Source organism: Rutilus rutilus (genome assembly GCF_951802725.1).
Source record: "Rutilus rutilus genome assembly, chromosome: 1".
NCBI lineage: Eukaryota > Metazoa > Chordata > Actinopteri > Cypriniformes > Leuciscidae > Rutilus > Rutilus rutilus.
The window spans coordinates 5185199-5210376 of record NC_140209.1 but is presented as its reverse complement, the minus strand read 5'-3'; the positions used below and the strand labels follow the sequence as shown (position 1 = coordinate 5210376).

Below are 25178 nucleotides of genomic sequence, written 5' to 3'. Positions count from 1 at the left end.
TATATTTACCTTTTAATAGTTTGTTTACATCTACCTTGTAAATATTTAAATAAACAACAATTCAAGTGTAATCTTTCTTTGTACAAACTAAAGTATACATTTTATCATACATATTTCAAAGTTAAGGATTTGATTGATTATTTGATTATTTTTGACAAAAAAATTGGCAAATAAAAGCTTATTTGAGGTGGCAGATATTTTACAGTAAAAATGTATAATCTATCCAAAACTAATCAACGAAATGTTGTCTTTCATATGTCTGTAACATAGGTCTTTCATTTTTATTATAAGGAATATAAATGCTAAAATGCTAAAAGGAATATAAACGAGAAAACACAGCCCCTCACAGGTTTGCGCCGTGGATTCCCGCGAGTCAGACGCGGATACTGTGTTTGTTTTAGGCTCGCGCAGTCTTCACTCGGACGCGCGCTTCAATCCGTTGTGGAGACTCTCTTTTCGTTCCAGTGAAATTACAAAACAAAATACACACACACACATGTCTCTGCCTGATATACAACCACTGATAAACAATCTGATTTGACAAAAAAAAAAAAAAAACATATGAGTGCGGATTCGAACTCAGAACCTCTGACACGCTAGGCAAATGTTCTACCACTAGACCACTTGAGTTCACGCATTTACTCACGTGAAAACTCGGTGTTTACTCGGCGTGATCAATTCGCTCTTGAACATGCTGCCGTTCGTCTGAGTTACAATCTTCCTCTGAGGAAAAGCCAAGGTGAGTTATTCCTCGCTGTCCAGGATCATCTGAAGGGCGTCTTTAAACGTCATCCTCTCTAAACGCGATGAACTATCAGTGAATCTGATCTGATGAAACTTCGTCTTTTCAAGGCATTGATCGGGGGGCGGGTGCGAAGCATAGATCACCTAAACTATTTACCATGTCAATAGCGCCGGGGGCGGGGCGGCCTCAGTTCATTATAGAGATAATTAGGCAGAAGGAAAAAACGGTACCTCTCCTTGCTTTCAAACGGATTACATGAGTTGAAAACATTTGTTTTTTTTATTAATTACTTCATTTAAAAGAAGAGTTTTCAAGCTTCATAAAGACATATATCACGTGCCTGTGTGAGAAGTATTCGCTGAGTTATGATTCATTTTCGGACGCGTTTCAGAATGGACTACACGGACAGAGAGAAGGCAGAACTCGCTCCGTGATTATTTTTCTTAATTTGGCGAAAAGCACAACACTTTGTTTTTATTGTGAGTATACAGAAAAATAATACACATTTAACAGAATCGATTGATGTATGAAACTCCTATGGAAAATCAAAGTCAACAGAGTATTTATGAGTTTCTTTTACACTGAAAAAAAAAAAGCGAGCTGGTATCGCCGGCGATACCGCCGACCTCAGGGGGTTAAGATGCATCATTGGCGCATCTCCTGTGAGGTAGGGGCGTTTACGTGCGTCTGGAGGTCTTGCTGTGCGAATGAGGCATTTAGCGCGGTGTACACAAATTCCCCTCATTCGCACATCCACTTTGCTTCAAACTTTTGCTTTTTACGCGTCATATTGTAACTTTAACGATTTTTTTGCAACCGTTTCTTTGAAGAACATGACCGTAAATATGAACACAAGATTGAATGTGACATAAAGAAAATGATTATTGGCAGTCATGTTGCCTCTGTAGCCGGTGTATGAAGGTACATTTCTCATACCCCTTCGTTTGAAGTGTGGTCCCGAAAAATCTTCGTTTCAAGGGCTATCTGGCCCTTCCCCTTACCCCTACCCCTCCAACCAAAAGAGAATTGAGACAGCCCTACCCCTCCGTTTTGCGCGTTCCCGTGAAGGGGTAGGGCTGTCTCAATTCTCTACCCAAGGGGTAGGGGCAAGGGGTGAATTGGGATTGAGCCTTACAGTCACAAAACCAAAAGTGTTCATGTAGGGGTCAGGCATGATGCACTCCTTTTATATTTTAGGTATTTATTTACAAGTAAACTGTCAAATCATATGTAAATATTACATTTTTTTTACGGGAGAGCGGGGTATTCTCATCGCTTGATAAACACAAATAGCTAGTATTCTCGTCGCTTGATAAACTTAAGCTTGAGCCACTGTAGTCTGTTGGACTATTTTAACGATGCATGCGGTGATGTGGTTTCTCCACTGCATGGATCTTCATGTGTCGCTTCAGGTTAGTTTTAATAGAGAAACTCTTCCCGCACTGATCACACGTGTGCGGCTTCTCTCCAGTGTGGATCATCTCATGTGTTTTCAGATGTGATGACAGACTGAATCGCTTGTCACAGTGTGAACACTTGTAAGGTTTTTCTCCAGTATGTGTCTTTTCATGTGTTTTCAGATGTGATGACAGACTGAATCTCTTGTCACAGTGGGAACACTTGTAAGGTTTTTCTCCAGTGTGGATCCTCTCATGTGTTTTCAGAGATGATGACTCACTGAATCTCTTGTCACAGTGTGAACATATGTAAGGTTTTTCTCCAGTGTGGATCCTCTCATGTTTTTTCAGATGTGATGACTGACTGAATCTCTTGTCACAGTGTGAACACTTGTAAGGTTTTTCTCCAGTGTGAATTCTCTGGTGCAGTTTTAAATTGTCCGCTGTAATAAAAGTCTTCTCACACTCAAAGCACATGTACTCTCTCACACCAGTGTGTATTTTCTGATGTGTGTGTAAATTTTGCAGCTGTGAAAAACTCTTTCCACACACAGAACACGAATATGGCTTCTCCTTCGTATGAACTCTCAGGTGTTTCTTCAGGTGTGATGCACTAAGAAATGCTCTGCCGCATTGATCACATGAGAACGGCTTCTCTCCGGTGTGGATCTTCATGTGTTCCTTAAGATATCGTTTGCATGAGAATCTCTTTCCACATTGATCACATGTGAATGGCTTCTCTCCAGTGTGGATCCTCATGTGATGCTCAAAATGTTGTTTTGTTGTGAAACCCTTTCCACACTGATCACATTTGAACAGCTCTCTGGTGTGGATTCTCATGTGACGCTCAAAATGATATTTGTTTGTAAAGCTATTTCCACACTGAACACATGTGAACGGCTTCACGCTTTTCAGTTGGACATGATGTTCCTCCTCCACTTCACTCAGTTCTTCACTCTCCTCCGTCACTTCACTCAGTTCTTCACTCTCCTCCTTCACTTCACTCAGTTCTTCACTCTCCTCCTTCACTTCACTCAGTTCTTCACTCTCCTCCTCCACTTCACTCAGTTCTTCACTCTCCTCCTTCACTTTAATCAGTTCTTCTCTCTCCTCCTTCACTTCACTCAGTTCTTCACTCTCCTCCTCCACTTCCATCAGGTCTGACATAAAATAAACAAATGTTACAGTTAATTTTCAGTACATCAAAATAATTCAAAGAGAAATAATATAGCTGCGAGCAGCGATTACGGGCCCAAGCCGGAGGCACCGCAACCCCGGTGCCTTACCTAAAGGCACCAGGGTGGCGGTGCCGCCAGCTTTGGCCCTTCATCCCTGCTCGCAGCTATATTTATATATTAGGGATCGACTGATATGGATTTTTTTGTGCCGATGCCGATTTTTTTTCATCAGCCTTAGCCGATGACCGATATGGGCTGCCGATTTTCTTGACCCGATATTTGGAGCCGATACTGCTTTTGCTCCCTCAATTTACATCATAAAAATGACACAATGATCATGATGATAAAAGGATCATTTATTGGACTTAAAAAAAAAACAACTATATTTAACAAATAGTAAAAACAGGTGAGGTAGAACAAGTAAAAGAAGAGTTCAGAGCTGAAAATAATTATTTAAGCATAATTAAAAATGAGCAAAAGGTACATTTGTTACTGTATTATTTATTACTGTATTATTTATTAATCTTAGTTAATAAAAATACAGCTGCTCATTCAGCTGTTCGTTTGTTCATGTTATTCACAGTGCATTAGGCTAACTAATGTTAACAAATACAACTTTTGATTTCAATAAGGCTACTATAAATGGTGAAATTAACATTATCAAAGATTAACAAATGCTGTAGAAGTGCAGTTTATTAATAGTTAATGTTAGAGCCAAATGCTGCTTTGTATTTGGGTTGTAATTCCTTTGTTTAACACTGGGTGGCGTATGTCTGTAACTTGGCCTTAGGTATAAAGGCAGCAGATACAATGTTGTTTACAGGTGTTTGACCCGGAAGGGCAAAGGGTTTTTTGACCGCTTGCGCGCGGCGCTTTGTATTGTTACACTGATGGAAACTATGGACAATGCTAAAATAAATGGACCACTTAGGATTTCAACGTCAACATTCGTCTTTATGCATTTGGTTTAGCACAGGGCAATCAAGTGAGCGTAGTAACATAGCGTGTCAAACACGCCTTCCCCGGGTTCAAACAACTAAGTAGTTCAGCAATCAAACGAACTCCTTAATATTAGTCAAAAAACCCCGCATCAGTTCGGACTTTGTTTACAAACTTCGGAGTCTTCGGCATGCATGCATGGAATTGAGAGCAGCCGAGGAGCCGTCGGTTTCTTTGTGGATTATTGTTTGGATATTACGTGGGCTTCCTGGTGATGAGGAGTTGGTTTGATACCGAAATTAGACCACGGAGTACAAGGGACCATCCGATGACTGCACGGCGCCCAACGAAAGAGGTATTTGTAGCGCTACAATCTTTAATGGCCATTTAAATTGTGTGCACACATACCCGGGTATAAAAAACAAACAAACACACGTGTTAAACACCGGCAGATTGACCGGAGACTTTTATGACTTTGTGAACTGTGCGAACTTTGCGTTAGACCTACGGACTTAAAAGCGAATCGTTTGATCGATTGTTTATCATGGATAAACAATCTCCCGCAATTGAACAGACTGCAATGCAAGCTGTTAGTAAACCTAGCAGTGTTAATGTTGGTGATCACAAGGTTTCTAAACGTGCAGAATTGCTTGTTGATAAACTAACTATGTTGCAAGCAGATAGAAAGTCTAAACTGGACAACGCCAGCATAATTAGAAAATCAATGCAAGGTTTAAAAAATCAAAAATCACAGTTACAAAATGCTCTGAAGGAACTAATAGAAACATGTAACGATGCAAAACGTATTCATGAGTCTTTGTTGAGTTTATTGCCTATTGATGAAAAGGAAAAACATGAAATTTGGTTTAAAGCAAAGATGATAGCTAACAATGAGGTTATTTCTGAAACAAAGGGCTTTGGTGCAAAGTGTTCTGAAAATGGTAATTTTGCTTTGTCGGCTGTGTCACCTGAAATGTTTGACGCTGGTTTAAATGTAAATACTCATGTAAGGCCTAAAGCAAATGTGGGTTTTAAAGCTGTACATGAAAATGGCAACGGTGGGGATGGTGTCTATCAAAATGACAGTGTGTCTAATATCAGTAGCAAACGGTCACATAAAAGTGTTAGCAGTGGAAGATCCAGCACTTCCTCAGCTAGGATAAAGGCTGAGGCCGAAAGAGCTGCACTTGTGGCTAGAGCTGCAGCTTTGAAAGAAAGACACGCCCTTGAGGAACAGGAACAGCAACTGAGGAGGAGAAGGGAGCAGCTTGATGTAGATGCAGAGTTGGCTGCATCTGCTGCTAGGTTGTCTGTGCTACAGGCCGCCGATCAGAAAGGTTGTTCAGTAGCATCCTCAAATGGCATGAATTCCTATGTGGAAAGGGAAAAAAGGAAAATGCAAACAAGAAGTGTCCTAAACCCTACAACAAAGGAATTTCAACCTCGATTATCAAAGCTAACACAACATGTCTCCGTTAAAGGACCGCTACCACCTAACAACCCGTTGTCACCAGACGTGCTTAAAAGGCAAACTGAGCTGTGGTGTAGGGATGCCTCTCAACATCAGTACGATCCACGTGAGCTACAGCAAGGAACATTGGAACCAGCCAAGTATCAGCAGCAGATGACAACCGTGAAACAACACGAACCGCAAAGGCTTTTCACAGACCAGTCAGCTAATGGAATTCATTCCCTAGATCTATTGGCCATTATGCAAAGACAAAATGACATCACCGCTACCCTGGTTCGTCAACATCATGCATCATCTCTGCCATTAAGAGAGATTCCTGTGTTTGATGGGGACCCTCTCCAGTTCAGATCGTTCACCAGAGCCTTCGAACAAGGTGTGGAAAGCAAAGCTGGAAGTGCAGACTGTCTTTATTATCTAGAGCAGTTCACCAGAGGTCAGCCACAAGAGTTGGTGCGTAGCTGTCAGCATATGGTGCCTGATCATGGCTACAAAGTGGCAAAAGGTCTGCTGCAGGAACACTTTGGCAATCCATATAAGGTCGCCATAGCTTATATGAAAAAGGCATTGGCCTGGCAAGTGGTTAAGGCGGAGGATTTAAGAGCACTGCAAGACTATTCATTGTTCTTACGTGGCTGCTGCAATATAATGGGGGAGCTTCATTATGTGCAGGAACTGGACATGCCAGTCAATATGAGGACCATTATCTCCAAGCTGCCATATAAGATGAGAGAGCAATGGAGAACTACAGCTCATGACATCATGGAAAGGTCTCATGACCGAGCCCACATTAATGACTTGGTCCAGTTTATTGAACGCCGTGTTAAAATCCTTTCCGACCCTCTGTTTGGCGACATACAGGATCCACATACTTCCTCGGCACCAAGGCTTCCTTCAAGGTTTAATTCACAGCCCAGGAGCTATGTAAGGGGTAACATTGTTGCTGCTGCTGTGACTGAAGAGTTGTTTGAGGACGTAAAGGAGCAACTGTTGGGTACAGAGCACTTGGAGGAAGCTAGGTGCCTTTGGTGTGATTGTCGCCACCTTGTGGAGGAGTGTAAGCAGTTTAAAGGTAAAATGCACAAGGAGAAGATTCTCTTCCTGAGACAAAAGGGAGTTTGTTTTGCATGTCTACGCGCCGGCCACATGAGCAGGGACTGTGAGGGTCGCTTGGCATGTAAAATCTGTGGACAATCTCACCCTACTGTGTTACACATTAAAAGACAAGTGACTCAGGAACAGTTAACAGCTTCACCTGGCCAGCAACAGTCCTCTCCTCAAACATGTGGACATACAGGGGCCGGTAAGGACCAGAGTGTGTTATCCATCCTTCCTGTCAAGGTGAAGTCGGCAAAGGGAAGCCAGGTAATTACAACATATGCTTTTCTAGATCCGGGAAGTTCCGCCACATTCTGCTCTGAACACCTGATGCGGAAGTTGAACATCACAGGCAAAGCAACAAGCTTCATGTTGCACACAATGGGGCAAGAAAGGGTCGTTTCAGCATTTTCTTTGTCAGGTTTGGAGGTGTCTAATTTGGACGGTAATGATTATTATACCCTCCCTGAGGTATTTACACAGAAAGAAATGCCAGTCACTGTGGATAATATGATACGGTCGGAGGATCTGGCTAAGTGGCCTCATCTATCAAGTGTGCGCATCCCAAGTGTGAAGGCAGATGTTGACCTCTTAATCGGAACTAATGCACCTAAGGTATTAGAACCCTGGGAGGTTATTAATAGTGTCCAGAATGGCCCGTACGCTATTAGGACAGTGTTGGGATGGGTGGTTAATGGCCCACTGAGTGGAAACAGTGATGCATCATTATCCTCAGCCACAGTGAACCATATCTCTCTGCAAAGGCTCGAAGATATGCTTGTCAGTCAATACAACCATGACTTCAGTGAGAAGGCTGCAGAGGAAAGGGAAATGTCTCAAGACGACATCAGATTTATGGAGATCATGGAGGATTCAGCAGTGCTGCAAGATGGAAGGTACTGTTTAAAATTACCCTTCAAGAAAAAGGACGTTTCTCTGCCTAATAACTTGGTTGTGGTGAAGCAAAGGATGCAGGGCTTAAGAAGAAGGTTCTTGAGTAATGACAGCTTGCACCAGGAGTACGCACAGTATGTGAACGGCCTTATTGCTAACACCTATGCAGAGCTTGTGCCCCAGCAGAAGCTTCAAGGTGAGCCTGGCAGAGTGTGGTACATTCCCCACCATGCGGTCCACCACCCAAGGAAAAGAACACTTCGGGTTGTGTTTGATTGTGGAGCCACTTTTCAAGGAGCATCCTTGAATAAGGAGCTGCTTCAGGGCCCTAACCTCACCAGCTCGCTGCTTGGGGTCTTGTTTCGTTTCAGAGAGGAACCTGTAGCATTCATGGGCGATATACAAGCCATGTTCCACCAGGTAAAGGTTGCAGAAGAAGACCGGGACTTCCTCCGTTTTCTCTGGTGGCCAAACGGAGATGTTACCCAGGACTTGGTGGAGCATAGGATGACCGTTCACTTGTTTGGTGCTGTGTCCTCTCCCAGCTGTGCAAGCTATGCGCTGAGGAAAAGCGCTGATGATCATCAGTCTGAGTTTGCTGCCAACGTATGTCAAGCCGTCAAGAAAAACTTTTACGTGGATGACACTTTGAAGAGCTCTGCCACCGAAGGGGATGCTATCCAGATGATCCAGGACCTAACTTTACTGTGCCAGAAAGGAGGTTTTGTCTTGGAGAAGTGGATTAGCAACAGCCGCGCCGTCTTGCATGCCATCGCTACAGAGCGAAGGGCTAAGGATTTAAAGGAATTGGATCTGGATCGGGACAAGCTGCCAGTGGAGAGAGCTCTGGGTCTATTGTGGTCCGTAGAAACCGACTCCTTCAAATTTAAGATCGAAGTGAGGCAACAGGCACTTACCAGACGTGGTATGCTGTCAACCATCTGCTCAGTGTATGACCCCCTAGGCTTCCTGGCACCAGTGACACTGCCTGCAAAGGTGATGCAGCAGGAACTATGCCGAAGAGGATGTGCATGGGATGATGCCTTACCATCTGACATCTTAAACCAATGGAAAGTATGGTTGGAAGGCCTGGACCAGCTTAATACTTTTGAGGTACCAAGATGTGTCAAGCCAGTTGACTTCGGTGAGGTCGCCGAAGCCCAGCTGCATCACTTCGCTGACGCCAGTGAAGCTGGTTATGGGACCGTTACATACTTGAGGATGCTGAGCCAGCAACGTCACATCCGAGTTTCCTTTCTGCTCGGCAAGGCTAGGGTGACACCGTTGAAGGCTATCACTATTCCACGACTGGAGTTAACAGCAGAAGTTCTTGCTGTACGTGTAGACTCAATGCTAAAGTTGGAATTAAACTTCAGGTTGGAAGATTCGGTCTTTTGGACAGACAGCACTTCCGTTATAAAGTACATCAAGAATGAGGATAGACGGTTTCACACATTTGTGGCTAATAGAATTTCAACCATCCGAGAGGCATCAGAACCCTGGCAATGGAGGCATGTCTGCTCCAAGGACAATCCGGCTGATGACGCATCGAGGGGGTTGACGGCTGCAGACTTTCTACAGACCAGTAGGTGGTGGGAAGGTCCTATATTTCTGTGGGAGCAGGAGGAGGACTGGCATAATACTGCCCTGGATGCTTCATTGAATCCTGATGACCAAGAGGCGAGAAGAGAGGCCACTACAAATGCGATCAATGTGTGTGATTTAGTCAAGCCCACTGACCAGCTCGTTAGCTACTTTTCTGACTGGAGGAAGCTCAAGAGGACAGTCGCTTGGTTTCTCCGTTTGAAGGCAGTGTTGTTGGAAAAGGCTCGCTGGAGAAGACAGCTGAAGGAGCCTTTGGTAATCCAGTCAGAGCAAACTAGTCGATCCAGTTCAAGGCAGACTGATGGGAAAGGGTTCATTGTGATGCCTAGGAGTAAAACCTTGACTGTAGATGACTTGTCAGAAGCAGAGGCTGCAGTGATTAAATATTTTCAGCAGAAACGATTTAAGGAGGAGATTGCTTCATTGTCCTCTAAGAAGGCAGCGGTGAGTCGCCAGAGTCCAATATATAGGCTGGACCCTATCCTAGTTGATGGTTTATTGAGGGTTGGAGGGAGGCTGAGTAGGGGAGCGATGCCTGAGGAAGTTAAACATCCCATTATCCTCTCCAAAGAGCAGCATGTAGCAACGCTCATTCTCAAATATGTTCATCAGAGTCTGGGCCATGCTGGACGTGCTCACACGTTGTCATCAGTAAGGAAGAAATTCTGGATTACTAAGGCGAATGCTGCCGTCCGAAAAATTATTACTGAGTGTAGCTTCTGTAGGCGCTACAATGGACGTCTTCTGGAACAAAAGATGGCTGATCTTCCAGAGATGAGAATTCAGCCAGACCTACCCCCTTTTACCAACACGGGAGTGGACTTTTTTGGTCCCTTGGAAGTGAGGAAAGGAAGAGGAATTTGTAAGCGGTATGGAGTTATACTTACCTGTTTAGCCAGCAGAGCTGTCCATCTTGAAGTTGCGGCGTCTTTGGAAACGGACGCCTGTATCAATGCTCTGCGGCGCTTTATAAGCAGAAGAGGGCAAGTGACTCACCTGGTGTCTGACAATGGTACAAACTTTGTTGGGGCGAACCGAGAACTGAAGGAAGCTCTTGTTGCACTTAACCATCAGCAGATTGAAGGAGTCCTTTCCCAAGTTGGAATTCGCTGGAGTTTTAACCCACTAGCCGGGTCCCATCATGGCGGTGTGTGGGAGAGGATGATCCGCATCGTAAGAAGAGTCCTTAGTTCTGTCCTACGTCAGCAGACGCTAGATGATGATGGTTTGCATACAGTGTTCTGTGAAGCAGAAGCCATCTTGAACGACCGGCCACTTACCAAACTGTCAGATGATCCAAATGATTTGGAATCACTTACACCTAACCATCTACTTTTGCTTAAAGGGAAGCCAGCCTTACCACCTGGATTGTTCAAGCCTCATGACCTCTATGTAAGAAGAAGGTGGAGACAGGTGCAATACCTCTCAGACTTGTTTTGGAAGAGATGGGTGAGGGAGTACCTGCCTCTACTTCAAGAGAGGCAAAAGTGGAACGACAAGAAGAGGAGTTTGAAGACTGGAGATATTGTGGTTGTCATGGATGCTTCGGCTCCTCGTGGTTCTTGGCCTCTCGCCAGAGTACTTGAAGTTTTTTCTGATAAGCAGGGCTTGGTACGCTCTGTGAAGTTGCAGACAAAATCTAATATCATTGAGAGACCCGTGACCAAACTTTGTTTAGTGTATGGGGTTTAAATGTGAAGATATCATTTTGATTATTTCATGATATTTGCAATAGTTACTTGGTTCCTTTTGTTTCATTTGTTTGAATTGTTGTGTCTGCCGGTCATCAACAATTAGGGGCCGGTGTGTTAGAGCCAAATGCTGCTTTGTATTTGGGTTGTAATTCCTTTGTTTAACACTGGGTGGCGTATGTCTGTAACTTGGCCTTAGGTATAAAGGCAGCAGATACAATGTTGTTTACAGGTGTTTGACCCGGAAGGGCAAAGGGTTTTTTGACCGCTTGCGCGCGGCGCTTTGTATTGTTACACTGATGGAAACTATGGACAATGCTAAAATAAATGGACCACTTAGGATTTCAACGTCAACATTCGTCTTTATGCATTTGGTTTAGCACAGGGCAATCAAGTGAGCGTAGTAACATAGCGTGTCAAACACGCCTTCCCCGGGTTCAAACAACTAAGTAGTTCAGCAATCAAACGAACTCCTTAATAGTTAATGTTAACTAATGAAGTTAACTAAAGTTTAATAAATTGAACTTTATTATAAAGTGTTACCGATTTGTTAAACACCAATACAGACGTCTGGTGAGTTCAGTGTTGGATAGATCAGTTGTTATAATGTATTGCCATTAAATAGAATCGGTTCAAAGGAGTCATTAGTGCGTGAATCAGAGGTGTCATTAGCGGACGTGTACGTGTTTGTGTGATTATCCTGGCAGTTTAGGACATCGCACAAGATTTGTGTCAACAGAAAACATTTCATCACTGGATAGGTTTTTGGGTTTATTGAAAGTGTGGTTTCTGTCAGCTGAATGTGCGGAACGCTTTTCAGAGAAGATAAGGAAACTTTATTTTTATTTTTTAGCACAATTCACACCCAGCGGTAATTCAGGAAAAAAAATATCCCAATCCTCCACATGAAACTTCGCTCTTCCGACCTTTTACCATCATGTCAATTCTCAATTGATTTTTTATTAATATGCGCGAGGGAGGGAGAGCAAGACAGTTTGAAGATGGTGGGTGTGCGCGCGTGCGGCCAGAGGAGGGGCTCTCTGCTCATTCTTTCAGCAACATGTGACCCGTCACAAGCGCAGTTTTCAGTCATCTACATCACTCAACGATCAAATAAGGCTTTGGCGGGATAAAAATTCGCTTTTTGTGTGGGAGAGACACACTGGAGAGACACACACACCACACGCCGCCAAACGTCTGCCAGGTGGTCGCTGAATAAAACTCCCAAATACCACGGAAAACAACGTCGCATTACGTAATCCTATGACCAGTGTTCGTAACAGCTACCGTATGCATACGAATAGCTAACAACTCCCTAAATACAATGGCAAGCAGTTTTATAGAGGCATTCGTGTTTTCCATTTGGACCCACAAACTTGCCTAGCTATAGTTGCAAGTACATATAGAGCTACGTGTTTCCACTTTCAAAGTGTATGGCAATATTTCAGCTAAGTCAAACAGTTAAAAGATGCTTTGGAAGTTTAACCCTCTAGGCGCCACGGTCGAGTTTACTCGACAAGATGCGGCACTGAATAAAACGGCCGATTTTGTCAAATAGGGTGTCAAATTTCGTTCGACCTCCCCTCCACTAGTTGGCAGACATGTCATACTTCATCTCCGACTCAAAAAAACGTCATGCTTCTATACAAAATCTTCGAGCTAGAGCGCATTGAATCAGTACGAACAAAAGCGGAGCTAGTGTGCGAGTGAGCCATTTTATCAGAGCAATATTGTCAACGTCAGCGAGTATTTGCATTAGATTATTATTATTATTATTATTATTATCTAATGGCATCAATAAAGCTTACCCGCAATGAAGTGTTGGGTCTTCTATTCGCGGACCCTGATTCTGAAGGGGAATAACGTTATCTGCCTTCAGAAAATGACGGTGATTCTGAAAGTGAAAGTATAGCCCTACACCAAGCACAAACGGTGAATCCTTTGCCCAATATAACGTTAGATGGTCCTTTGCCCAATGTCAGTTGTGGGAACAATGTTTCCCGGGGTCGGAGTGTTCATCGCGAAGTTAGCAGGCGTGTTAGTGTTGTGGGGAACAAGGCGGGAGATTTTTACCACGCTAGCCATGGTGATCGCGTGCCTCTCCGCAATCGCGGCGACAGTATTGTGGTGGAGACTTTGTCTAATGCCACTGGGTATGTTAGACGAGTTCGAAGTGTGACACTACGACTCCCATGAGTATTACATGCACACAGTGTTGCCTTTTTTTTTTACAAAGAAAGAGTACACTTGAAATATTGTTGAAATTGTAATTATTGTTGTAATTGTAACCTTTTTAATAAAATAGCAAAACATATTTACAAGATAGGTGTAAGCAAAATCTTAAATGGTCAATATTAGTCTTCTTCTAAATATATATTTTTTCCTTGCATTCATTCTTGGCTCAGTCAGTGTCACACCTGAATGAATGGCTCATTATGCATAATGGGTGGGACATTGTATTCTCAGGTGTAAACCACTCCTCGTTCACGCCCCCCTCGCATATTGGCTTTTCAAGCAAAACCTGTGTTACACAATTTAAATCAATGTATTGTTTTATGTGAACGATAAAGCAAGACTATTTTCACATAATTTTGAAGCCAGAACTCGAAGCGACAACATCCATTAGTCAAAAGTCTTGTGGACATATATATATGTGTTTTGTGGTCTTATTTCAGCAACTTTCATTTTTATTTTTTTCAATAACCGCGCATAAACATTCTCTTAAAAATACAAACATATACATACATGATGCTCACATATTATGGTAGCCCTGTTTGTGCTATAGTGAATTTACACCTTTGCCATTAACATGTTTATAAATAACTGAAAAAAGCACAAATGTCAGGGCATGTCAGAACATCTCAAGGGCCCCAAAAACACCTTGGTCCCCAGAGGGTTAAAATGATACGAAGTGGTACACTTTGGTTAAGTAAACATTAAATAGGATCATTGTGGTGAGAAAGGATAAAATAGTGTGCAAGTCGGATGATTGCGAGTGGTTTCAAACCAAAAAGCGGCGTCGTGTTCATCGTGAAAGAGCTGTATGAATGGTGGTTTTATACATTTCAACAGATTCTGCACATCTTGTTCGTAAATTAGATGGAAATTTTCAGTCTGTCCAACTTTGAACGTTGTTTTCTGCGTATTTTTGACTCAATAAGCTGTTCATGAAAGTCAACATCGATGATTTTTGGGGCCAAGCCCTGAAAGGGTGAAGGCCCTATTGTTTTCGTAAGGATTATTATTAGGGCCCAAGCCCTGAAAGGGCGAAGGCCCTATTGTTTTCGTTAGGATTATTTTTATTATTATTTTTTTCTACTTCTCGGCACTTTTGGGGCCTTTAACATGCTCGAAAACTCTTGAAACTTTGCACACAGGTCAGAACCGGGCCGGGCTGAAGCTGGTACCCGGGCGTGGCAGGGGGGCTCAACAGCGCCCCCTTGAATGGGGTCCGAAAACTTGGTCCATATATCAAATATGCTTGCATGAATTAATATGAGTCTCGGTACACATATAGATCTCATCGGACAGAACAACTTCCGCACTCTATGTTATTAGCTCCGCCCAACAGGAAGTCGGCTATTATGGGTTGTTTGAAAAACGCATGCTGTGGAATTTGATGTACTCCTCCTAGAGAATTCATCCAATCACCTCCAAACTCGGTCAGCATGACTTGTCTATTCCATTTAATCTTTGTTTTTCAAGGTTTCAGGGGCTTTTGGGGCCCTTAACATGCTCAAAAACTCTTGAAATTTTGCACACAGGTCAGAACCCGCGGCCATCAGGGCCGGGCTGAAGCTGGTACCCGGGCGTGGCAGGGGGGCTCAACAGCAACCCCTTGAACACGGTCTGAAAACTTGGTCCATATATCAAACACGCTTGCATGAATTAATATGAAACTCGGTACACATATACAGTGCCCTCCACAATTATTGAACCCCCTGGTAAATATGATCAAAATTGGCTGTAAAAAATAAATCTGCATCGATTATCCTTGTGATCTTTCATTCAAAAAATGTGCAAAATTCTAACCTTTCATTGAAGTAAAAGAATTGAAAGTGGGGGGAAATCACATTATGAAATAAATGTTTTTCTCCAAAACATGTTGGCCACAATTATTGAAACCCCTAGAATTTTTTACGAGTAAAATATCTCTGAAGTATATTCCCATTAATATTTACCTTTTTTAGTACACCAGGGTGACTAGGAACATGAAACTGTCCAGCTATGACTTCGTGTTTCACAGAAGTTTAAATATGAGGAAACACAAAGGCCAAATCCCCTTAATCATCCATCACAATGAGTAAAACCACAGAATATAGTTCTGATGCGTAGCAAAAGATTGTTGAGCATCACAAACTAGAAAGTGGCTGTAAGACAATAGCTAAAGAATTGAAAATCCCCATTTTGACCATCAGGGCAATAATTAAGAAGTTATAACCAACTAAAGATGTTATGAATCTGCCAGGAAAAGGACGTGTGTCTATACTGTCTTAATGCACGGCGAGTATGAAAGTTTGAGTGGCCAAAGACTCTCCAAGGATCACAGATGGAGAATTGCAGAGATTAGTTGAGTCTTAGGGTCAGAAAGCCTAAAAAATTTTTTTATCAAACAACCCCTACATCCCCACATGTTGTTTGGGAGGGTTTAAAAAAAAACCTCCTCGCTCATCCAAGAACAAATTCCAGCAAATTTAATTGTCAGACACGACTGGATCTTCAAACAACACAGGGTTCTGTGGTCAGATGAGACTAAAACAGAGCTTTTTGGCAGCAAACACACTAGATGGGTTTGGTGAACACAAGGATAAAAAGTACCCCATGTGTACAATTTAATATACCATTGGATCTTTAATGTTGTGGGCATATTTTTCTGCTGGAGGTCCTGGACTTCTTGTTCAGATACATGGCATTGTGGATTCTATCAAATATCAACAGATAAAAAATCAAAACCTGACGCCTTCTGCTAGAAATCTTATAATATGCCGTGGTTGGATCTTCCATCAGGACAACGATCCAAAACAAACATCAAAATCAAAACAAAAATTTGTTGTGGAGCACAAAATGAAGCTTCTGCCATGACCGTCTCAGTCCCCTGACCTGATGAGTGGGCTGAACTGAAGAGGAGAAGCACCAACATGGATCTGGGAATCTGAAGGATCTGGAGAGATTCTGTATGGAGGAATGGTCTCTGATCTCTTGTCAGTTATTCTCCAAACTCATCAGGCATTATAGAAGAAGACTCAGAGCTGTTATCTTGGCAAAAGGAGATTGCAAAAAGTATTTAATAAAAGGGTTTCAATAATTGTGGCCAACGTGTTTTGGAGAAAAACATTTATTTCATAATGTGATTTCCCCCCACTTTCAATTCTTTTACTTCAATGAAAGGTTAGAATTTTTCACATTTTTTGAACGAAAGATCACAAGGATAATCGATGCAGATTTATTTTTTACAGCCAATTTTGATCATATTTACCAGGGGGTTCAATAATTGTGGAGGGCACTGTAGATCTCATCAGGCCGAACAACTTCCGCACTCTAAGTTATTAGCTCCGCCCAACAGGAAGTCGGCTATTATGGGTTGTTTGAAAAACGCATGCTGTGGAATTTGATGTACTCCTCCTATAGAATTCATCCACTCACCTCCAAACTCGGTCAGCATGAAGTCAAGACATTGAGGATGCTAAATTGCGGACGGATTTTTGATAACTCGAACGGTTTGGCCGTGGCGAGGAAATTAATTTATGGCGAGAAAAGATAAAAACGAAGTGTTATAACTTCTGCATACATTAACTGATCTTGATGAAACTTCAGCAGTGTGTTCGTGGTAAGAGGCCGATCACATGTATGTAACTATTGTGAGTCAAAGTTATAGCGCCACCAACTGGCAGCAAGAAGTGTGTCACTTTCTAAATGCTTTTGACAAAAGTGAGGGGGTTAATTTTATGTACAGTCACAAAAATCAGTACACATATTGGTCTCATCGAGCTGGACAATTTTCTAATTTACAGTAATTAGCTCCGAGTAACAGGAAGTCAGATATTTTGGTTTGAATGTGGATTTCTTTGCAAAATCAGCCTCTGTATTTTTACCCACTCCTCTTAAGTTGTTTATTTTATTCCCACCAAACTTTTTCAACATGATGAAAATACATTAAAGATGCTAAATTGTAAACAGATAATAAATATCTCAAACGGTTTTGCTATAGCGAGGGATTAAAGTAACACTAAGTAACTTTTCAACCTTCATAATATATTTCCAAAACCCTTGCGATGGTTCTTCGACTTAAAATAGGTTGAATGACACGTCTGCCATAGCCTGACGGGGTTTGTATAGTTTTTAATCGTACTTTTAAACTTCGGGGTTCGGGTAGTAACCCCCGCGCACAAAAAGAACTACAAAATTCGACTGCTTTACGGCATAGGCTACCTCACTTCCCCCAACACGTCCTCACATGCTGTTGGACTTGTAAGTATATTGCTTATATTGTATATCACTCGGACAAGCACCTGGCGTTCTTGTTGATGGATTAGTAGACATCTTCGGAGGCTAGCTGTGCTTGTTCGATGTCCGACGATTTGTAACGCGTTGTGTTTATACCCCAATCGAACTCGTGTAACTGTCTGTCACATGTTCTACCGTCCACAGCATTACTTGATAGACAAAAATAGGACAAGAATGAGCGTCAAACAGAAACAACCCGCTTACGGGGTGTTCGAGGCACACATACAATACAGACTGCCGAAAGTTAAACATGGCGCGTGCAGCTCTTAAAGGGGCCACACCTTATTTCCACTCGTTACAGCTTCTATCCGACTGAACGGGGACCGGTATACAGGGGGGAGGGAATCAGGCCGTGAGTGAAGAGACTGCTCTGCGTGAGTGGTATTTACGACAGTAACGTTAAATACAAGTAGTCCACAGCGACTCTAGGGGTCGTTGTTTGACCAAAACGGAAATCCTACATAGTGGGGCTTTAAAGTAATGTCAAAAAAGGAAACACTAAAAACCTCCTATCTTCTAAAAATGTAATTATACACCATTTATTTCTATACAAAATTATACAAATATCAGAACTAAACCCATTTTATTATTTTTTTCAATTTGATAATTGTTTATTTATTTTGTTACATATATATATATATATATATATATATATTTTTTTTTTTCGTTACATTTATTATATTTATTATATATATATATATATATATATATATATATATATATATATATATATATATAGCTGCGAGCAGCGATGGAGGGCCCAAGTAAACTAAAGGCACCAGGGTGGCGGTGCCACCGGCTTGGGCCCGCAATCGCTGCTCGCAGCTATATATATTTTTTTCTTTCCAATGTTCGTAAGAATATAGCTTAGAAAGCCTAAAAAAAATCTCTCCAAAATGTACAAAATTATATCCCATTTAGATAAAACATTAAGCCAGCCATACCACAAATGGGAATCACACTTGTCCATTACTCCCGGTGCCGACTTCTGGACCCATATATGTAAAAGCATCTACCTCATGACAAAAAAATAGTAATCTACAACTAATACAATACAAGGTACTTCACAGATCTCACTTTACTATACAGAAATGGTCTAAAATGGGGTTTGGTTCTGATTTATGCTCTCACTACACGCAAAATAACCCAGACACATACATTTATGCTGTCTGGCAATGCACTCCAGTCAACCGATTTTGGGTTAATGTCACGGAATCACTCTCTTCCATCTTTGGCTGTCACATCCCAGCAACCCCTTGCTTATGCATTCTTGGTGATACTACTACAATCAATTTAAGCACCTTATGCAATAAAACACTACTAGTTGCACTGACTATCGCCAAGAAAACAATCCTCATGAACTGGAAATCAAGGAAAAAAATACATATCACTCATTGGAAAAACCTGTTATCAGATTATATATCAATAGACAATCTATCAACTCCAAACTCACCCTCCCCTTGGTCATCCTTCATCACCTACTTACAGTCATGACCCTCTGCACCTGAGATCCAAGTCACAAGTTTAGATCCATCCACTTCACATCCACATGTAAATAGCCACAAACACCAGGGTGGAGGATGGTAACGGGAACAATTATTGTTACTATTATGTTTACTTTTATTATTATGATTATTATAATCATTAGTTACATTTAAATAAAATCTCCCTCTCCTCTTCCTCCCTCTTCCTATTTATTTATTTATTTTTTCCTAATAACTTTATTCATATTCATTTTCCCTCCCCTCTTTCTCTCTCAACTTCCCTCTACTCATCCCTATTCTGTCTGGGCCAAAATCTATAATTTAACCATTCACACTCATCCATAGGACAAGAGTGGCGGGTTAGGTGATGGTTCTGGGGTCGGGTTGTGGGTGTTCGGGGGGGGGGGGTGTGTGTGTTGGGGGCCTGGGGTTAACTACTTTACCTTATGAGTAGCTTGTAGCTTGTCAAACTACAGTTTCAGAGTAGCTTCCCCAACACTGGCAATAAGTCTCAGCCTTTATCTGTTGTTGAATGTCAAGTCATTGTCATGTCAAGATATGTCTTTTGTCTAGTGTACGTGTTTTTTGGTGTAGTACTCTTATGTCTATTGTATCGTTACAGTTTGTTCGTAACTTCATTCTTGTTTAATAAAAAAAAAAAAAAAAAAAAAAAAGAATATAGCTTAGGCTGTCGAAGTTAACACGTTAATAGTGCGTTAACACAATCTCACTTATGCCATTAGAATAAACTGTCGGTGTCAATCGCATATGTTTTTAAACAACAGTGAACTGGGCATGTTAAGGAACACACGCAGATTTTCCGCACTGACGGCACACAATAAAGCTAGTTTAAACATTAGCTAGCTTTGTGGTAAAAATTTGTCAATACAATGCCACATGTGACATCATTTTACATCCATTTAATTCTGCTACACTCAAAAGTTAAGATTTAAAGAATTGCATCATTACTTAACTGGTTTAACTGATTTTAACTGGTTTTCAAATATGTTCATTGTTATAGGAAATAGGCCTGCATGGTTGAACAAACAAACTAACCTCTTTCAAGCACACTTTTAACAAACCTGATTACAATAAATAAAACATATCTCCTTATTTATTGGATTATTATTATTTTTCCGTAACTCTGACTTCATGTGCTGAAAAAAATTATAAATAATATTTCATAAAAACCTTTAATATTGCCAAAGAAGTAGGGTAACACCAGTGACAAAAAAAATGGTACATGCTGTCTTTAAATAAATGCACAAAAAAAATATTAAAAAAATCATTAAGCTGTCATTTATGCATATTCATAAAGTCAAAGGGTAATCTAATAATGTGGTGTAAGTTTAAATGTTAGAAAAATAAATAAATTTTAAGACATCTTGCCATACCAAAAGTGGACGTTTCTGTAGAATGAGCCTATAGTTTTGTTAGCCGCAGCCGATGTCGAACACACCGGATGTATTATAGTGCGAGGAGCTGATCTGCCAAAATCAAAAACATCAATTACTGAGTTAGTTTTTATAACAAATGACACTTCTAAACATTTATGCCTGTCTATCAGGGCTTTAACGATACACGTATTCGCATTGAACCGTTCGGTACGAGGCTTTCTGTACGCATTTTCAAACCGAACGGTTCGTTGGACAATTTTTCCTGCCAACCAAAATCTCATCATTTCAAATGTAGGCGGGTCGCGCGTGGCAAGCGCGCTCATAATGTAAGAGACGCCGGCGCGACCACAACATTGCCCAACATCAAATGGCAAATGTAATGCAAGTGGAATGAAACTGAGCTACTCGTTATTGTGTGGTTGACGGACCGTTTATCAGTTTGGACCAGTAAAGCGCGAGCCGATCTTGATCATGAGACACTGTTACTACACAGCGCTAATAAGAGATCCAGTAAAGAAAGCATTTGAATTCGCCACAGAAGTAATAACATCGCTGCGAGATCTAGTGAGAAACATTCACATTTCTCCGTTATTAACGGATCAAACAGCGCGTGGAAACCAGGAAGAAACATTGTGCCATGAATGAACTATCCAGTGTCCACAGATCAGCAACATTTACCATGGATTTACTATAGTAACACTAACTGCAACCATGGAAGTTTGGCAGGAATAGTAGGCTATAATGCCCGTTAAGTAATATTACGTCAGTTTTATTTTTACATTATTAATACAAAGCTGCCCTCAAATGTTAATCTGAATTAAAAATAGACCTTTGTTTATAACTACTACAATATTAAATTAAAATTTTTCCAAGGAGCTGTTTTGTTTTACATGCTCCTAAGAAGAGTCTATTATAGCTCCAGAATTGCTCAAAGTAAAAAAATATACTTTATGTTTTTAGTTTTAATAAAAAAAAATCAAGGAAATTTCTCTGGCATTTCTTTCTTTTTGCTGTATCGAAAACGTACCAAACCGAACCGTGACGCAAGTGTATCGTATCGAACCGAACCGTGAATTTTGTGAACTGTTACACGAAACGAGCGGTTTGTGTGAGAAAACGAACAGTATTTATATCGTTGTTATCTCTTGAACACAGCACACGTCCAAATGATCTGACGGCGCGTGCGGGTATAGATATACATAGTTTTCGCCTTGGCTACGGTTTCGTTCCAATGAACTGCAGTAGCGAAGGCGACATCTAGTGTATACATCTATACCCGCCCACGGGCGGGTATAGATGTATACACTAGATGTCGCTTGGCTACGGTTTCGTTCCAATGAACTGCAGTAGCCAAGGCGACATCTATTTATATATCTATACCCGCCCGCGCCGTCAGATCATTTGGATGTGTGCTGTGTTCAAGAGATAACAACGATATAAATACTGTTCGTTTTCTCACACAAACCGCTCGTTTCGTGTCTTAGGCCATCAATGTGTACTTACGATGGGGAATTGTTTCATTTGGACGATGGGGAATTGTTTTAATTTGGACTCTGTGCTTGTGTTTTGAGACAGTGACCATCGACCTGCATTATATGACTGACAGACAAGAACGGTTTTACCTAAAAATATCAAAATTGGAACTACTGCGGAAAAAAAGACACCTACATCTTGGATGCCCTTGAGGTAAGCTAAAACATACCAAAATTTTATTTCAAAGTGAACTATCCCTTTAAAGCGCTTTACATAGAAGGGGGAATCTCCTCAACCACCACCAATGTGCAGCATCCACTTGGATGAGGAGACAGTGATGAAGCCAATCAGTATATGGGGATGATTAGGAGGCCATGATGGACAGAGGCCAATGGGGCAAATTTGGCCAGGATGCCGGGGTTACACCCCTACTCTTCGAAGGACATCCTGGGATTTTTAATGACCACAGAGAGTCAGGACCTCGGTTTAACGTCTCATCCGAAGGACTTACTTACACCCCTACTGTCTATATCTATTTATTATCGTACAGTAACTGATGCCAATTCATTATTTTTATTACTAATCCTAACATTGTTCTGCTTCTTCATTCAAATACAGGTATCTAGAAATATAGAAAGGAATATAAATAATTTTAGGCTAATTCTTCCAAATATAGGCTAAATAATGGTAAGGAAAACAGTTAAAAGCATAGCCTAAATACGGAAATAAACGTATAGTAGCCAACAAATCCCCTCAGTCTGCTGACACCAATGAAATGAGCTTTAAGTGTCAATTTACTGGAGATCTGAAGACATCAGCATGATAAATGAGGTGAAAACAGGAACTATTGTCATGAAATAAAGAGTGTTTTTAGCAGATCTGTTAATATTGATGAGCCTCAGACTATCAACACTCATTCAATAAGCCATTCAGGATCATCAGCAGATCATCTCACTTTATTCTGAGTGTTTGCTGTTAGAAACACATTATTTGAGTCAGGATACATGATAAAAGCCTGTAAAACTGCTCTATTGAAATATATCTCAAAATATAACATAAATCATCAATAATAAAACAAAATAATTAAATAACCTCTCTTCAGGCAAATAACTACAACACCATAATATGCAAATCTAAAAATAGTTCGACTTTATAATAACTATTAATTGCAATAAAGTTATTCCATCATTAACATGTTACTCATGTACAGAAACTGACAATGGTCATACAATTCTAAAAAATAAAGAAAATGTAACGTTTCCTGTGTTATTCCCATGCATTTGATATTTCCCACATCAATTACTCATCCAGGGGCAATATAAAGTGTGTACATCAAGTTTAATAAGTAAATGTAATCTGCCAAAGATAAATGTCGACAATAATGAATAAAGGTAAACATGAAAACGGCAACAGAAACACTTGAGATCGATTCCCATCACAGATCTCAAACTTTAACTTGACATTCAGTAACAGTTCTCACTCCAAACATCGAGTCAATCACACAAACGAACACAAAATCGCTCAGGTCTGAATGAACTCAACATATTCTCCTCATGCTCGCTGCTGCTGCACTAAATGTTTATTTCAGAAGGAAGACGCCAGAAAAGACGCACAAGTATCGCTGTGTGATCGATGAAAACAATACAGAAATGAGCCTGTCGCTTAATCAAACTGTATAATGTGTGTGTGATGTGTGTGTAAATATGAGAAATACCGTGAACTGCTCTCCTCACCTCAGAAGACTCGACACTGAAACTCTCAATGACGGAAGAGACGACGCGAGCGAGCGGTGACGTCATAGGCCTCCAAAGCACGCGCGTACGGGACTCCCCCGCAGCCAATCAGAGCCACGCAGAATCAGCTTTACTAGTAGACTTCCATTATTATTATTTTAGAACTGAAGTGACTCCAGTCACTAAAGGTGAAAGACGAGGCTGACTCCAGCTCCTTTTTCGCCAGTTCCTTATTCGTCGAACTATTCGTTCCACCTTAAAAATGTTGGATGGTTGTAAACCCCTCCCCCTCAGTGCTTTTGGCTGTATTTTTTAAAGGAACAGTTGTACGGGAATTATATGAGGCTGTGGACCAGGCAGCATTTTTCATTTAACAGTAAAAAATATATACTCCTCTAAAAATTATATTGTCTGCTTCTATAAAAGGGGTAAGCTACGTGGTAAATTCAACCAGAGTACTTATTTTGTATTTAAGTTCCATTTCTTACTAAATGTCTTTTTAAAAGTATGGAGAAATTGAATGAGATTTAATGTTATGTGATTTTTGATATATATACACACACACACACACACATACATACATAAACATATACATATATATATATCAGGGATGGGCAACTTCGGTCCAGGAGGGCCACTGTCCTACAGAGTTTAGAAAAAAAAACCTGAAAAAAATCACCTGCCTGTAACTTTCTAGTAATCCTGACAGGAGTTCAGGAGTTTTCCCGGGAGAAATAACAGGAGCTGAAAATTAATTTTTTGCTTTGTTTTTGCAAAAGCAGTATCAAAACATTTATTCTAACACTCCAAAAATCACACATAGAAAACTACAACAAAAATAAGAAATTCCCTCCAAAATAGTAGTCAGTTTAAAAGAAAAATCAGTCCAATCAATTATTTCACTTAAGATGCTTGCTCAACCCGCCTTTGCCGCCGCCCCCCCCATTCCTGTCCCTGCTCAGCCGCAGCCAGTTTCTCACGATCACAGCCTCATATGTCATTCCACTTCCCAAAAATGTTGAAAGAGACTCAAATTCTTGGGGAGATTCTACTTTACAGACATCAATGCTAAACCGACCTCTTTATCAGTCCAATACGCATGAATACTCTCAGCGACTCTCTTCAATTGGTCTTGTTTGCAGTAGCCCTGCTTTTTCTCCATTAAACAAAACCAATGAAATGTTCTTTTTTGAAGACTTAGGCCCAATCCCAATTCTATTTTATACCCCTTCGCCTACCGCTTACCCCTTGAAACAGAGTGTCAAGGCGTAGGGGTGAAAATATTCCCCTAAGAAATGGGACACCACTACTACACCGTAACATGTCATTATACATCGTCGCTAGCGCCTATTGGCGCTTTTCCACTGCATGGTACGGTACGGCTCGGTTCGGTACGGCACGCTTTGGCGCTTTTCCACTGCATGGTACGGTACGGCTCGGTTCGGTACGGCACGCTTATGGCGCATTTCCACTGCATGGTACGGTACGGTACGGCTCGCTTCGGCTCGCTTTAAATGGTACCACCTCTGTTGAGGTTCCAAGCGTACCGTACCGGTACTAAAATGTGACGTG

The 25178-nt window shown here is 41.2% G+C and overlaps 2 protein-coding genes across 3 annotated transcripts in view; one reads left to right on the top strand and one right to left on the bottom strand.

Annotated features, from left to right (window-relative positions):
* Positions 1-25178, top strand: part of LOC311302020 (uncharacterized protein) — a 187468-nt gene that overhangs the window by 50494 nt on the left and 111796 nt on the right. The window lies entirely within an intron of this gene.
* On the bottom strand, positions 1852-23848 carry LOC311302221 (uncharacterized protein). Of its 2 annotated transcripts, none has more exons than XM_084427918.1 (2): positions 23588-23848; positions 1852-3302 (listed from the first exon to the last, which is right to left on the bottom strand). In XM_084427918.1, the coding sequence occupies exons 1-2, from the start codon at positions 23670-23672 to the stop codon at positions 2098-2100; spliced, it is 1290 nt and encodes a 429-aa protein (XP_084284044.1). In that variant the 5' UTR covers positions 23673-23848; the 3' UTR covers positions 1852-2097. The 2 variants fall into 2 exon arrangements, with proteins under 2 accessions (XP_084284044.1, XP_084284045.1); XM_084427919.1 differs by lacking the exon at positions 23588-23848 and adding an exon at positions 20398-20492 and having other exon boundaries at positions 1853-3302.

What these genes read in the sequence shown, in the direction of transcription:
- LOC311302221 (XM_084427918.1), bottom strand. Translation starts at nt 23,672, where the DNA reads ATGACGTCACCGCTCGCTCGCGTCGTCTCTTCCGTCATTGAGAGTTTC. An exon ending in GGTGAGGAGAGCAGTTCACG is followed by an intron (nt 3,303 to 23,587) that starts GTATTTCTCATA and finishes ATTTTATGTCAG; the next exon opens with ACCTGATGGAAGTGGAGGAG.